Source organism: Stegastes partitus, unplaced genomic scaffold, assembly GCF_000690725.1.
Source record: "Stegastes partitus isolate 25-593 unplaced genomic scaffold, Stegastes_partitus-1.0.2 Scaffold2193, whole genome shotgun sequence".
NCBI classification, from domain to species: Eukaryota; Metazoa; Chordata; class Actinopteri; family Pomacentridae; genus Stegastes; species Stegastes partitus.
The window spans coordinates 40042-55509 of record NW_007579924.1 but is presented as its reverse complement, the minus strand read 5'-3'; the positions used below and the strand labels follow the sequence as shown (position 1 = coordinate 55509).

At 40.1% G+C, this 15468-nt stretch overlaps 2 protein-coding genes across 3 annotated transcripts in view; both read right to left on the bottom strand.

The window, feature by feature from the left end:
* pnpla7a (patatin-like phospholipase domain containing 7a) overlaps nt 1-5843 on the bottom strand; it is a 27618-nt gene extending 21775 nt beyond the window's left edge. The window contains exons 1-16 of the mRNA XM_008304343.1: nt 5738-5843; nt 5252-5303; nt 5047-5121; nt 4568-4655; nt 4302-4384; nt 3931-4031; nt 3701-3841; nt 3454-3613; nt 2875-2955; nt 1983-2111; nt 1726-1806; nt 981-1110; nt 799-870; nt 568-644; nt 321-476; nt 29-106 (exon numbers count right to left, since the gene is read on the bottom strand). Of these exons, the coding sequence (XP_008302565.1) occupies nt 29-106; nt 321-476; nt 568-644; nt 799-870; nt 981-1110; nt 1726-1806; nt 1983-2111; nt 2875-2955; nt 3454-3613; nt 3701-3841; nt 3931-4031; nt 4302-4384; nt 4568-4655; nt 5047-5121; nt 5252-5302 (1503 nt within the window). The 5' untranslated portion in view covers nt 5303; nt 5738-5843. The remainder of the gene's footprint in view (nt 1-28; nt 107-320; nt 477-567; nt 645-798; nt 871-980; nt 1111-1725; nt 1807-1982; nt 2112-2874; nt 2956-3453; nt 3614-3700; nt 3842-3930; nt 4032-4301; nt 4385-4567; nt 4656-5046; nt 5122-5251; nt 5304-5737) is intronic.
* A 2764-nt stretch (nt 5844-8607) lies between these two features.
* On the bottom strand, nt 8608-14285 carry clic3 (chloride intracellular channel 3). Of its 2 annotated transcripts, none has more exons than XM_008304341.1 (7): nt 14184-14285; nt 13954-14046; nt 13029-13138; nt 9948-10073; nt 9744-9850; nt 9476-9651; nt 8608-9356 (listed from the first exon to the last, which is right to left on the bottom strand). In XM_008304341.1, exons 2-7 carry the CDS (start codon nt 13987-13989, stop codon nt 9192-9194), a joined length of 720 nt encoding a protein of 239 aa, XP_008302563.1. In that variant the 5' UTR covers nt 13990-14046; nt 14184-14285; the 3' UTR covers nt 8608-9191. The 2 variants fall into 2 exon arrangements, with proteins under 2 accessions (XP_008302563.1, XP_008302564.1); XM_008304342.1 differs by having other exon boundaries at nt 13954-14049; nt 14184-14268.
* Nucleotides 14286-15468: the final 1183 nt, after the last annotated feature.

The window sequence follows — 15468 nt, the reverse complement described above, 5'->3', positions numbered from 1 at the left end:
TAACTGCTTTTTAAGTTGTTCTTCTAACCTGGTCTCCTTGACGAGCCACCACAGAACCGGCTTTGACGTGGTGAAGGGTTACTCTGCCCTCAAGTAGACTGGGGTCCTGTAATGGACAAAACATTCTTAATTTCTGCTTATAACATCATAAAAAAGACACGAAAAGAGTTCAGCTGATGTAGACCGGCCTTCAGAATTTTCTTCATGAAACATGTCACATTAAACAACCTATATTAAAAATCGATATTACCATTATTTTTAAAAATGATGGCAGCCCTGAACATATTTCCACCAGCTTGTGTTATTGATCAACTGCTCACCTGCAGCTGGATGAGTCCCAGCAGGTCCTTCTTGGCAGCCTGGAGGATTGTGCTGCTCTTACTGAGGTGGATGGCATCAGAGTGCCCTCCGCTGTCTGTGTAGTGAAACACCTCAGATGGCGTGTGCTGCATTGTCACACTCTTCTTCAGACTGGACTACAGAGACAGGCACAAGAGAGTGATTAATATCAAAGAAACATGCAGCAGATTCTAGAAAATGGAGTCACATTTACACAGCAAACCTTACTTTTTGAGTGAGAGGACTGGGTGGTGCCTCCTCTATGTTGACTCGAGCTCGTTCCCATGCCATGTTCAGGTCGTTACCTGCAACTCAGGATAACAGGATGAGGATAATGAGTTTACGCATGTCTGTGTGTGTGTCCTTGCTTTCAGATCAGTGACTGTGATGAATCTGTGCAGGAAATTAATACAGGCATGTGGCATTTGGCGATCACTTATGTCCAAGACAGTGACCCACCGGCGCAGTCGGGGGGCATCGAGATGGATCGCAGCTTCCTGTAGCTGTTTGAAGGGCTGTCCTTTACACCATCTGTTTAACGCAAAGTGACGTGTCAGCACTAAATCAGTTTCCAACCAACACCGAGCAAAAACTTGAAACGTGTGTGCAGTGTATGTTCAAAATGAGTGAGAGTGTTTGACCTGACTCTGAAGGACTCTCTGTGGTCCCAGCAGGTAACTCATCCTGGAAGTGGAGACGGCGGGTCGTCTTTCCCGAATTTGCCTCTCCCATTACGTTGTTTATGTTGGTCAAGGGCACTGCCTGACTTTCCTGTCAATCAAGCAACAACAAAAAAAAAAAACAGTCCACATGTCAGTTTAGATCAGGTCATCAAGGACTTGTAAGCAAATTATCAATTTCTATAAAAACAAAACAAAAAAAACTTTGACGGGACAGACATTTGGGGCACTTGCAAATCGTGTACACAAGATATTTATTTCTAAAAAAAAATCTAGCATTTATTTTACTAATTATTTGATTGGAGATTTATATTTACTACACAATTTTTTATTTATTTTTAACTCTCAGGAAATGGCAAAGTAAATGCCCTTCCACTTATTTCCTTCCATATAGGATAAAATTAAGGAATATTTTTGAGAATCATTCAGTCAGAGGAAAACAAGGTTTAAAGGTTACTGCTCTCCCCGTTTCTGTGGAAGGTTTATAGTCATTTTTATTCATTCTCACTGTATGAAGGACCAAGTTATGATGCTGTGCTTAATGTTGTGTGAAATTAGCTTGTGTGTGGCTGGATGTGCGTGTGCCTCTCCGTGCTTGTTTATGTACGATTTCATCAAAGTCGTACTTAGGTATTCAATCTGAGCCTCTCTGCATGACTGTGTGTGTACACACAAACGTGTCTGTGCTAATTAATTCCCCTCCTACCGGATTGAAGAGCTCAGTTGTTAGGCCCAGATAGTTATGTAACGCCAAAAAGGTGACTCTTTGGAGGCGCACCATGATTATCTGCAACACAAACAAAAATCGCACACTGGAGATAAACAGAGCAGAACATATGACACATGAGGTTGCAGTTACATCCAAATTAGATGAAAATGATTGGGTTTTATTTAGTGTTGCATTCCAGAGGGAGGAAACACAAACACTACATGCTGTGTAATTGTTGCTGGACAGTCTGTTACCTGAATGACGCGAACAAGTGTTTCTGGGTATTTCCTGAACACCGACTCAAAGGCTGATGCAGGTAAACGCAAGATGGTGGAGCGAGTTGCAGCCCGTGCTGATACAGTTTTGTACGGAGCTGGATAACCCTGGAAATAAAGAGAGAAAAAAAAACAAAGACAGACACAATCACAGAAATCTCATCTACAACTTGTGTAATTAGAAATGTTGATGAAATCATTAAATGAACTCAGGATATTTTTATTTATTTTATTTATGATATTTTTATATTTATATGTACATTTTTCTGTCTCGTATGTGTGTATCTCTTATGCGTAATGCTGCTAACAACAATGTGAATTTCTCCACTGTGAGATAAATAAAGGCATATCTTATCTTATGACATAAATTTCTAGTTAGTGCTATGAGTATTTTAAACATGTGGCCTGATTAATTATAAATATACAGTACATGTAGGTGTAATACAGTCCTAAAGTGTTAAAAAAAAAAAAAATCACAACACATCTCACTAATGTTATTTAAATATCATGATTGGTGATCAAAGTTTCTGTTTTTCTGTGCTATAATTTCTTGATTTTTGCTGATTTGAGTGAATCGCTAAGTGTAAAGTACAGTTTGTGGCGAATAACACCAAAATCTGATCACAAATTTTTAGAATTTTCAACGTAAGAAAATAGCATAAAATACACAGTTTTAAGTAAATAAATTTCACCTTAATGGACACAGGAAATAGAAACCAAACAGAGCATGACAGTGAACAAAATGCATAAATGTAATGCTTGACACAAAAGAAAGTAATTGATAAACATATTGAACTGATCAGAGAGATCAGAGGGCGACTGAGGACAGAAGCAAGTCCGATGCGCAGAGCGAGAGTAAATGAGAGCTCACGGTGATAATGTCCAGAATACTGAGCAGACTGTGGACGCTGTCTCCCGGGTGCACGTCCTTCACCACTGGTTCTGTCCCATCCTTATAAACAAAACAAAAAATATATACAAATATTAGAGATAACACCAACATCAGAAGGTTATCTTTATTCAAACTTCACTGTGCAGCTCTGTAAATCTGTCACACCTTTCACTTTTTATGTTCTTCAACGGCAGAAGACAGTACATGTGATTAGAAATTGTGCTACTGCCCTCTGCTGTTTGGTTGTTTTCATGAGTTGTGTACATACATATCTGTAGAATGTTCAAACAGTCATTACATAAAGCAAAGTGTCCATATTCTCAGGCATCACACTTTGTTAAAATTGCGTCCTCATTGTGTTAACAATATTGGCACCATTGCTGAGGATCTGTCCCAGTTTCTGCTTTAGTATTTGATTTTTTTTTTATATATATATATAAAAATTAAACTAAATGGCTATGTGTAAAATCTGAAACTGCAAAAGAACCACTTTACGAAGCTCTTTCAGTTTTTGAAAGCATCTAAAAAGAAGTGTAGATCAACATGCTGTTCACATACATTCTCTTGGATGTAGAGCTCGAGTTGTCCGTCCTGGACAACGAAGATGCTATCATCGTCATCTCCTGGCTTGAACAGGCCTTCACCCTCCTGCAGCTCAATAAACACCATGTGGCGACACAGCTCCAGAAACAGGGGCTTTTCAAAATGGCCCAAGACCCTACGACAAGTTGGAGAATATGCACATCACAAAAAAAAAAACAACAGTAAAGGCTAAATTGCAAGGAAAAGTTGTTCATTTGTCTACCTGACGTTTTTAAGCATGTAGAGGACTTCAGAGGGCAGGTTTGAACTCTGCACATCAAACTCTGTTAAGTCGGCCTCAAGCAAGGAGGGAGGGGGTTCCTTAGGCTGCAGGGTGGGAGGGTCTTTACGGATTCTCAGGATTCTGTCGGCACAAAAAATTGGCTTAATAACAATTAAGTAATAAATATATATCAAAACTTAAACCATCAAAGAAGTAGTAATGGAGCATACTTGCGAGCTATGCTCAACACTTTGGTTCTTTTGCGTATTCGCTGCGGTTGCTTTGACACAGAGGTAGAGGGGGGAGGAGGAATCGAGGACAGCGTCTGGACCTTGGAAAGGCAGAAACATAGTCAAGATTAGGTTCATTGTTGTTTGGTGCAGACAGAAAAATAGATTTTACATGAATAAAGGTGTAGACTTAATAGGCATGTGGAGAAAAAGTATTTTTTAAAGTTCCTTTTATGAGACAAAGAGAGGTTGTATCACCATGTATTCATGTAAACATATAAGAAAAGCTACTCACCTAATTTAGAATACTGATATGAATCTACCAGACTGAAAATGTTTGTGTACGAGTGCTTCGACTAAAATAGAAATACCTTTCGCATTATCTTCCTTCCATAGAAGAGCACTTTATCTCGTTTCCTGAAGCGATAGTGAGGTACTCCAGGCTGTTGTTCACCTTGTCAGAGAATCCAAAATAAAATTTGCAAATAAAGTTATGCTAAGATGATATACAGAATGAAATGTAAGAGAAAATATAGGGTTTACCTAAGACCTATATCATTTGAGGAACCCCCAATAAGCATATAAAACATATACATCACAGAATAAATAACAATCAAGAATAAGTTGGATGACTCACGAGCAAGTTTGAATCTCCTGTAAAGGAACAGCACCACAATGCCGATCAGTGAGACTGCGACTGCAGCTCCAATCAGCACACCGGTGAGCTAGCAGACAGATAAGAGCAATGCAATGATAGTATGGTCACATGAGGGGGGAATGCTGAGCAGCTGCACACCGTACAGGACGTTTAAGTTCCTGCTATAGTAACATTATACTCCAAAGTCCAAATCCATGTCAGGGGTAAATAATGCAAACTAATTCTAAGGAGGCAGAACACAGCGTTCAGATTAAACTGAGCTTAACTCTTTGTTGGTGGAAACAGCCAAGAATGGTTAAAAACAAAAACAAAAGTCACCCAAATTATCAAAACCAACCCAAAACAAATTTTACCCACCCAATTAAGTAGAAACTAGCCCAACTGGGGGAAAAAACTGCCCCACAGTGTCCCTCTTACTTATGCAAAACATAACCTGTGAATGAATTCCTATTTCATACCATGGTGGTCTGCATCCTCTCCTCCACAAACTGCTGTAGCCGTGCTCTGAAGTCATTTTTGCTGTTCATCAGCACCTAAACACAAGTTAGGTCATAAGTTAAGTAGCCAGATAATGGCAGCTTTCGACTGTGTGTTTGAATGCACTGTTCAAATCCAGTCTTTGCATGTTTGTTTACTTAAAAAATAAATAATTGTGTTGCTTACTGAGCTGGACAGCTTGCACAGTTCTCCATCATCCACTCCATTACACTCCATCCTATAAGACAAATATCCCTTAAAACGATGAGCCTGCGACCCAAAGAAGACTTCACACAAGAAGTGGTCACATGGAGGGATCACAAGTAGCTGATATGAAGGGAAAGTGTGAAAAGGGGAACATAAATTTGTGCATTAGCAGCATTCTACCAGCCTGTCTCGTCATCTAGCTTCGAGTCTCGCTTTAAATACACCTTTAAGACTTAACAAGTAAACAAGAAGCGATTATAATGAGCCAGCAGCGAAGCAACTGGCGGCTGGTTAACTCAATACATTCTCTACGTAAGCTTGCTATAGCTTTACGTTAGCTGAAACAACATTAGCTAGCAGCTACCTGACTGAGCTTAGCCGTCTTACCGGCAGAGCTAATTACCAAAGTCAACTTTACATTCAAGCTTCCTGAGTTTGCCAATGTACAGAAAACGCAAGGCTTACTTTCGCAGTATTTCTCGTGTGCTTAGTCAAGCTCGTAACATCGCTGAACAGACGAAGTTAGCCAGGAGCTAACAAAGTTTTTGTGCTGTCACTTGCTTAGCTCCGCCCCGGTGAGGCGTTGCCTTGGTACCGAGTGAAGCTTTCATCCAATCAGAGACGGAGCGGGACCCTCTTGTCTTCCTGTTTACAACAAAGGCAGATTTGAACTCGGGGGGAGATTCTGGGACAGGTGAAGTCTGTTGTCCCATCGAAATATGTTTCCCCTGACCTCAACCTGAACCCGGTCTGCTACTTCACCAACACGTAGTCATCTCTGTAGTCCTGAGACTTGGGGTGTGATGTTTTACTCAACTCCTGCATCTGATGTTTATCTTCACTGTGTAATCTTACAAATCTTCTTTACAGTGAATTCAGTAGCCCTGAACGAGCTGTTGTCATAAAATGTAACTAAGTACATTTAATAAAGTGCTGCACAGAAGATTAAATGGACCCATATGGCTTTTTCGTATGGCTTTCACTCTCCTAAATGATTACCATCACTATACTTTAGCTTCTCTGATTGTTTAATTGACCATATCTAATAAAAAATACAGTGAAAATGGCTTGCTTGGCCATACACTTGATTATAAGTTCTGACACCACCGTATACCTCCGTTAAAATTAACACCACTATGACAAAGCATCTAGATTATGTAATAACAAACACACTGACTTAGAGTTAAACAGGCATGCAAGTTTTTCTACCATTACTTACTGTTCCTATGAATAATATCATTTATGACTCTATTCGAATCGGCTAAAAAGAAGTCTGACATGTTGCTATTGAGTCATAAGCCTAAGCTTTAATTAATTATTCTCACATGTGTTGTCTGTAATGGTTTACAGCGGTATTTGAAAGCTTGTGAACCCTTTAGAATTTCCTATATTTCTGCATTAATATGATGTCAGATTTCTGCACAAGTCTTACAAGTAGATAGGAGAACACAAATGAGACAAAAATATTACATGTGGTCATTTATATACACCTACATCGGTGCCTGCGTGAGTTTTTTCTTTTGGGTGCTTTGGCTTCCTCCCACATACCAAGAGGTTGATCTGTGTTTCTAAATTAGCCGTAGATGTAAATGTGTATGATTGTTTCTCTGTTTTTGGTGACGTGGTCAGAGTATTCCCTTTTTCTCACCCGCTCAACAGGATAAAGTGGATGTAGCTAATGGAACAGAATATACATCTGTGAGTGCCAAAAGTATGTGAATTTGTTCTATGGCACTTATCTAGATTGTTTTCTCCTGACTAGATCCATGCTTGCGTTGTATCTGCTCTTAGATGTACATCACTTTGGATTAAAGGGTCTGCTAAATGAAATTGTAGAACTGAACCTTTGCATTCATCATTTGGTTTGATCCCCTGCATGAACTGCAACTAAACTGTTGATTAGTGCATTCCTCCTTACAGAACAGCTATAACTCTGGGGTGTTTGTTTGTGTTCTCACATGAACCGCTCACTTCAGCTTCCACAGCATTTCTAAAGGATTAGGGTCAGGACTTTGACTTCAAAATCATTGACTTAATTCTTCTTTAGCCATTCTTAAATCAAATTGCTCGTGTTCTATGGGTGCTTGTCTTGATACTTGATATGTGACCAATTTTCTGTTGAGGTTCACGTCACAGACAGATGTCCTGACATTTTCTTTTGTAATTTGCTGGTGTAATTCAGAATTTATTGCTCCATGAATGAACCATTTCAAGCTGTCCTGGCCCAGATGCAGCTAAACAGGCCCAAAACATGATGCTACCACCACCATGTTTCACAGATCGTATAAAGCTCTTATGCTGGAGTGCAACATGTTTGTTTCTCCAAACATAATGCTTCTCATTTAAACCAAAAATTAAAAATTTTGATCTTTCATTTGCAGAACATTTCTGCCAACCTCCAGGCTTGTCCACATAAGGGTTTTTTTTGTGTGTTTTTATTGCAGCCCTGCTATGCAAATCCTTTTTGTTCAGTGTTCTCCTGATTGTGGACTCATGAACATTAACAAAAGCCAATCTGAAAGAGGCCTTTAGTTGTTTGGAAGTTACACCAGGTTCCTTTGTAATCACACACTTTGTTCCTAGAGGGATCTTTGTTGTTCAGCCACTCCTGGTGAGACTAACAATGGTCTTAAATTTCCTCCATTTGTACGCAATCTGTCTGGCTGTGCGTTGGTGGAGTCCAAACTCTTTAGAGATGTTTTGCTGCAACCATGATACACCGCCACAACTGTGTGTTGTGAAAATCAGATGTTGATAGATTCTTTAAATTAAGTCACCTGCTAATCAAAGATTCACATACGTCTAGTTATTGGATCATTTTCCTCAACAAATAAGTATAATGTTCTTGTTTGTTCAGTTGGGTTTTTTCTATTCTAAGGGGTTCACAAATGTTTAAGCACTGCTGCACATGTACAATGCTTTCACTCACACCATTAAAGCACAATAACTATACAACAACACCACCCATCCATCCATCATCTACACACCACTTAATCCTCACTAGGGTCATGGGGGGCTGGAGTCTATCCCAGCTGACTCAGGGTGAAGGCAGGTTCACCTGGACAGGTAACCAGTCTATCACAGTGCTACACTTAGAGACAGACAACCAAGCACGCTCACATTCACACCTACGGACAATTTACAATCACCAATTAACCTCAACATGTTTCTGGACTGTGGGAGGAAGCCGGAGAACCCGGAGAGAACCCATGCTGCACGGGGAGAACATGGAGACTCCACGCAGAAAGATCCCGGGTGTCCTCACCGAGACATGAACCAGCAACAATGCTAACCACTGCTCTACCTTGCAGCCCATAAAAAAAACAGTGAAGCAATTTTTTTTTTGCATATTAAACCTTTAATATTGTTCATATCAAAGTATTTTTCACGTGTCCTTCACCCCGTCTTCATTCCGTTAAATTAAATTTCTATTAAACATAACTGTCACTACTGAGACACATGCAGTAATTTACAAAATGATGTGATGGGTGTTATCTACAGCCAAAACCATTCGTCTTTTTATATAAGTGTTTTTCTGAATACATAAAACAACATAATGGTTTAATATCAGATTTTTGCCTCACAATGTAATTGACTGATTTCAATTTACATCACAACACACGCACAAACAGTGAGACATAAGTGTTCTGAGGGGTTTACGGTGCTTCTTGCTCCTGCAGGATCCACGTCAGAAATCCACATCAGCACAATAGATAGTACATACAGTATATACAAAACAGTTTGCGCTTTACACTGCAGCTAAATTCATGACAACATTTTTATGGACGGCAAATTACTGAACTGCTAATATTTTTCAATATCCAGACTCATGCTATTTTGACAGAAATAAAAAATATGTCATGGGCAGTTTTCTGACATTTTGACGTTCACATGTGCTGCTTCATCACTGCCTGTTGATCTATTTGTTCAGGTACTGGGCCACAGAGTGGTAGGCCAGGAGGATCTCTGAGTCATTCGGGCAGGTGTAGCGAAACTCGTCTTGTTTGTAGGCGTTTTCCAGGTAGCGCGTCAGACCTTTCAGCTCTGAGGGGATGTCAAAGTTACGGTACTCCTTACACACCACCTGAGGACAGAGAAGTTTATAAATTCAGTTTTTATGTCCAGGTAGAAAATGGACAAATGCCTGTCTTTTATCATATAAACTATGTTTTTGTACACAGAGGACTGCTGGACTCTCTTCACCTTGACAATGTTGAGTTTGGGGAGCAAGTTGCAGTCTGCCAAAGTGAATTTGTCACCATCCAGGTAGAGGCGTTGAGATTCATTGGCGTCTGGGTTAATCTCCAGCTCATGAGGAAGAGGCGTCTCTAGGAACATGTTCAGCTTCACCAGCGTGGATAGAAATTTCTTCTCGAGCACTGAAAAGACAGAAAGGTGTAACAGGTTTTTGTCACTCTTCAGGCAGCGTTTTTCATCATAACGCAAAAGTAACTCTTGAAACTTCACTCACTGTTATTTAACCCAGGATTAGGATTCTTAATATAGCCCGAGAACTTTCGGAAGATGTCTTCTCCAGCGCCGTTAGATTCTTTGTATCGACAGCACAGTTTTGGATATCTGCCATTTGGAAAAAGATGTTGTTAACGCGCCTCAATGCAGCAACGAATGAGAATCTGTTGACCAGTCAGGCTTCAGTTTGAAGCTCTCCACTCACTGTGGCGGAGCTAAGTTCTCCTCCAGGAACTCCTCGATCTTGTTTGTGTCCGTTTTGACTTCGCCGTTATAGATGAGGAAGGGAGGCTGAGAACCTGGAGCCAAAGCCTTCAGCACGTCTGGCGCCCTGCAACAAAACAAATGTGGTTTATCCTCTAATCTTCTCTACATTCATTTCCCAGTTTTTGTCAGGATCATTTGACCAGTTTTCAAGAGAAAATCCATTGACTGTCCTTCCAGAATCAGAAAAAGAGTCATTGGCCAAGTATGTTTATGTACACAAGGAATCTAAATCCTGTTTGCAGTGGCTGTCAACACCCAGTGACCAGGAGGATTCACAAGCTGAACCAAAATAAGCAAACATGACTTACGTAACTATTGTTGTTGTTGTTTTGCAGTTCATTGTTATAAATCAGCAGCATTACATCACTGCTGTTATGTCAGTGCTGACGTCAGCCTGTTCTTTCCCTCCTCCCAGGATTTCGATCAGATACCAAAAAGACAGTCGCTAAGTTTTCTTATGATACACGTGTGTCAAGCTTAGGTATTCAGATGACTGTTGACTTAATTATCTGCCTTCTCCACTTTGCCAACACTAGAAACAGTTTACCTACAGTTGCCTGTATGTAACTGGAGGTAAACGGTTGTACATAGGTAACAGTATGTGTAAATTACAGTTGTAGAATAAAGAATTGCATGATTTCAGGTTTGCAGCTGACTTCCTGCACCTTCCTCTTTCAAAGAACCCTGTATTTCATCCTTCATCCCACCCCGTCTCCGTCTGACCATCCCTGCTGCCCTGAATTCTCAAAGGCAGCTTCTGTTCCATGAAAGAGTTTATTTTTTGACAGGTTCAAGTTTGGTTTGACAGTTTTATTATTATTTTGGGGCATTCTTATTTCTGTTTTTTCTGTTTTTACTTTTGCATTTTTAATTGAAGTTCCTATTTGAACATTTTTCTTAAACCTCCTGTGCCTTACTTTGTGTGGCCACACGGGGGCAGCATAAACAAGTAATCCCAAAATTAATTTATTACCACCTTGACAGTTGGAATTTCTGCTATTTGTTACTTTTTGTTTGTCATTGTGCATCACGTGGTTGTTTTATAGTCGACCTTTGTGCATTCTGTGTCACCTTTGAATCAGTTCCATCTTTTAGTTGTCAGTTTCTGTGTCTGTCTAGTTGCTCTGTGTCTTTCTGTAGATGTCTTCCATCTTTCAGTGGTCCTTCATCTTTGCAGTTGTGTAGCATCTATACGTGTTAGTGTTTGGTTTGTGCGTCTTTTTGCGTCTCTATGCACTAGTTTGCGTCTCTGCAGTTGGTTTGCATCGTTTTTCTGATTGTTTTGCCTTTTGTGTTTATTTCGTGTCTCTTTTTTTGTTGGTTTGTGTCACTTTCTGGATGTTTTAGGTCTCTTTGCAGTTTTTCTTCCATGGTTTGCATCTTTTTGTAGCTGTTTTATGTCATATTGCTCATCTTTGTCATTGTTTTGCACTTCTTGACTCACTTGGTTGGCATGTGATTGGCATGTTGGCATGTGCAAGACATGTTTGCAGTGACTTCAGACAGAGGCTTTACACCGGGGACTCTATGGGCCGATGCCTGTAATTCCTCCACGATCATGGATTTCAGATGTTTCCCACATTGTCATTTAAAACATTGTCAATAAAAACATGTCAGTAATAGTCACTTTGTGGAATACTCATTTTCTACCACAGTTCCAAGACATTTATTTTAACTGAAAACTATACATGGCCCTAAAGAGGAACTACGATATGACAGCAAACATCTTCCTGCCCAATAAGGAGAGTCAAGATCAACTTTAGGGACAATCGAGGAACCCTGCTTGCTTGAGGCGTTTCACGAGGACCCTTTAAAAGCTCAATTACTACATACTAAATGTAAGTTGGACAGTTAGATCCCTGTCCGCCTCCATGTTCCAAAGTGTCCTTGGGCATGACACTGAACCCATAGCAGCTTTGTCACCATTGGTGTGTGTTTGTGAAACACACCTTAAAACCTCGCTATGGTTAAAAAGGTGCAGTATAGATGTGGACCAATTTCTGTATAGGTGTGTGCCGGCCTAACTGACACTTTACACTGCATTTACACTTTTATTATTTCAGCGCATTTAATAATAATAATGCTGCTGCTGTTGTTAATAATAATAATAGTAATAAATAGTTAGCTACAAGTAACAAAGAGTTATCTAAAAGTAACAAATATTTGGCCTAAAGTAACAAATAGCTAAAAGTAACAAATTGTTGACTAAAAGTAATAAATAGTTAGCTAAAAGTAGTAAATAGTTATCTAAAAGTAATAAATAGTTATCTAAAAGTAGTAAATAGTTAGCTAAAAGTAATAAATAGTTATCTAAAAGTAGTAAATAGTTAGCTAAAAGTAATAAATAGTTAGCTAAAAGTATCAAATAGTTTGCTAAAACTACTAAATAGTTTAAAACAGTGGGCGTAAAATGATAGTAAGCTGAAAGTATCACATTTTTGCTCAATGTAATAAATCATTAGCTAAAAGCAATAAACCGCTAGCAGTAATAAAGAGTTAACTATTTATTTTTAGCTAATTATGAAACAGATTATATTTATCCTTATATTACTTTTAGCTAATACATTACTTGCACCTATTTAGCTGTTTTAGCTCGCCATTAAATCCATTACTTTTAGCTAATTGTTTTCTGAATGAGCATCATTACGAGTTCAGTTCTGCTGTATGGGTGTTAGATGTGTTATTATTGTGTCTTTATTGCTCCTGTCACTGTACGTTTACAGCCGTGTATAAAGTATATGGTTGGATAGATGGAAGGATGGAGTAAGTGCAGTGAATTTTTAAAAACCACGAGGTTCATGAACATTTTAATGTGAGTTTTATTACCTACATGAACTTTTTGATCATCCTTTTTTTTTATGGGCACCTGTAAAATACTTAATAGCCGTAATAGCTGCTCATGAAAAGCTCTAAATGTTTTATTTTGTTCACACTACATCAGAAAGGCAGTGTGCTGGTGTATGCCAAGGCGTCAAACCCCAAACAAATATACTAAAGAAAGAGTAAAACACGCTCTCACCTCCTCATGTCCACGGTGGTGAGGGTGAAGTTGACCCCTTTTAACCAAAGAATCATGAAGAGTCTCTGGCTGAACGGGCAGTTCCCCACGCTCTCCGCATCCAAACTGGCCTGACAAACACAAACAGACTTTTTAAACGCTTGACATTTATGGCAGATCAAATCAACACGAGCCGTTTGTGAAACTGTAATTGTTTGTGGAATCTGTGCCGTAATCTTTCTGACCAAACTGTGAATACCTGCACACTCAGGTATTCCTGTCGAGCCTGCTCTGCTCCGGCAGCTTAAGCCAGCTGCGAAGGAATTTCAAATGGAGGGTTGAGGCGGCTTTACACCCAGACTAAACAACCTATTATTTAAATGCTGCTTCGGTATTCCTGATGTATCTTACTATATGTCAGTAAGAAGAGACGCATTACGTGTGTCGTGCAAAACGCTAAGGTCAGCAGGTCACGGGTTTCTAGAAGGAACACGTTTCTTTTCAGTTTCTGTCATTCACCACAAGCACTCACACTGATACTGTGCTTAAATACCAAGAGATAAAGAGAAACGGTTCAACGCAGAGCAGAAATCACGACTAGAAATTCATATAATATTTCATAGACTTATAGACAGAGAGCTGAAGACAATCTGTTGGCAGTGTGTGTAATCAGACACACTGATGGCTGGATAATTAGCTTTGATTTTGTGTTTTTGTCAGCTGGTCTGAGATTAAGGCCGACATGAAAACAGCCTGCTGGGATTAAAAGGGACTAATTTAGTCACATATCTGTTTAAATAATAAGAACAATGGGAAAAGTCCACAGTTACATTCATTTAAAAAAACATTAACAGTGGTTCACATTCATTTTTATGGAGCTTTTATAATAGATACGACTGTTTGTCAAACCCGTGGTGTGATTTTAAAGTAGTGCTCTGGGTCCTACCTTAATGAAGAGTTGAATCTTTGGGGCCTCGGCCATCTTCCTTTCTCAGCCCAGCGATGTTGAAACTGGATCCACTGAGGTTTGTTACTGTCGCTGCTGATGCAAAGATAAGCGGTGATTGTGAGCAGGTCGTAGTCACTTCTTTGCGCTCTCAATCGTCCACATTCTCACACGAGTTCAATGTTTCGATAAAACTGCTAGTAAGATGCATGATGGGAAGTTATACTCACACTGCTGATCACAGTCCGCTCTGCTTTATCGTCACCCCACCTGTACGGTTTGATTCCTCTCCTCCCTCTCCTCTCGGCAACTGTTTCTGTTTTTTGTTCGCCCTCATGCCACACCTCTCCAGCTTAAAGTGGCAGCCTCTGGCCTTACCAGTCCGACCAGCAGATCTGGATCTGTCCTCTCTGCCTTCCAGCATATTCTCTGCCTGCCCTGGGTGGCTCTTGGTCTCTTGCCCTCTAACAAACTGATTCAGTTAACAGAGAGTAGCTGAACATAAGTCAGACTTTATTATCTGTGGCGTCAAGGTTGCACACGAGGTGAAGTTTGAAGTAAATTAGGCATCTAAAATACAACCCATTGATGTGATGTCTAATAAGTTTTTACATTTTTTAGTCACTGTTTTATTAGTTCTAAGCATCCTGTAGGTCCATGATCTGTTCCTTCCACGGTGCCCCTTCAGGACTGATGCTGCAGTTTGGCTAAACATCTGAGTATCCAAATACTCATTGTAAAACTGGTATGCTCTCGTAACACCTCCACTCTTTTCTAGGAAGGCTTTCCAAAAGCTCTGTGGATCCAGGATTTACTCCTCGGCCTCGCAAGCATTTGGCGTTTCACTTCATCCCAAAGGTGTTGGATTGAGGTCTTTGCTTCAAGTTCTTCCACAACAAACGCTGGATTGAACACAAACACAACAAAGTCCACACATTGTTGGCCAGAGAGGGAATTTTCTTTGGTAATTAGGGAAATATTTCGACACTTTCACCTTTTGTATTCATATCTCTCTTGTTGTGACAATAGCGGTTTTGTTTCGCTGCCTCCTGCTCGTTTCTCCGTCTTCCTCTCAGTCTGATGTGTTGATACTGCGGTCGTCCCACCGGCTGCTCTGAGTTGCCGATCAGCATTCATGACTGGCAGAAAGTGCTCTCATGTGGCAGGTATTTACCGAGGACACTGAGGTTCTTGTGATCGGAGACGGGAGGAAGTAACACCCTCCAGCGAGTTGACACAAACAGCGAGCTGAGGGCGGCGAGATAAAGATCCTGAAGATAGAGAAAGATCGGCGGGGATAAGCCACGGGCGAGGAGGTGAAATCATCGGGGCGTGATCTTGTGTTCGTTGGTCATCTGTGACTTTCTGGTCTGGATTCCACAAGTTGGAGTCACAGCCTTGATGAAACAAATTAAAGCAATTTGCCGTACAATGAAGAGGCAGAACAGGAGGGTGTTTCTGTTTTGATGACCTCACATATCCCTGGCAATGCTGACAGAAACAAAACAGAAATAC

What these genes read in the sequence shown, in the direction of transcription:
- clic3 (XM_008304341.1), bottom strand. Translation starts at nt 13,989, where the DNA reads ATGGCCGAGGCCCCAAAGATTCAACTCTTCATTAAG. An exon ending in AGATTCAACTCTTCATTAAG is followed by an intron (nt 13,139 to 13,953) that starts GTAGGACCCAGA and finishes TGTGTTTGTCAG; the next exon opens with GCCAGTTTGGATGCGGAGAG. An exon ending in CCAAACTCAACATTGTCAAG is followed by an intron (nt 9,357 to 9,475) that starts GTGAAGAGAGTC and finishes CTCTGTCCTCAG; the next exon opens with GTGGTGTGTAAGGAGTACCG.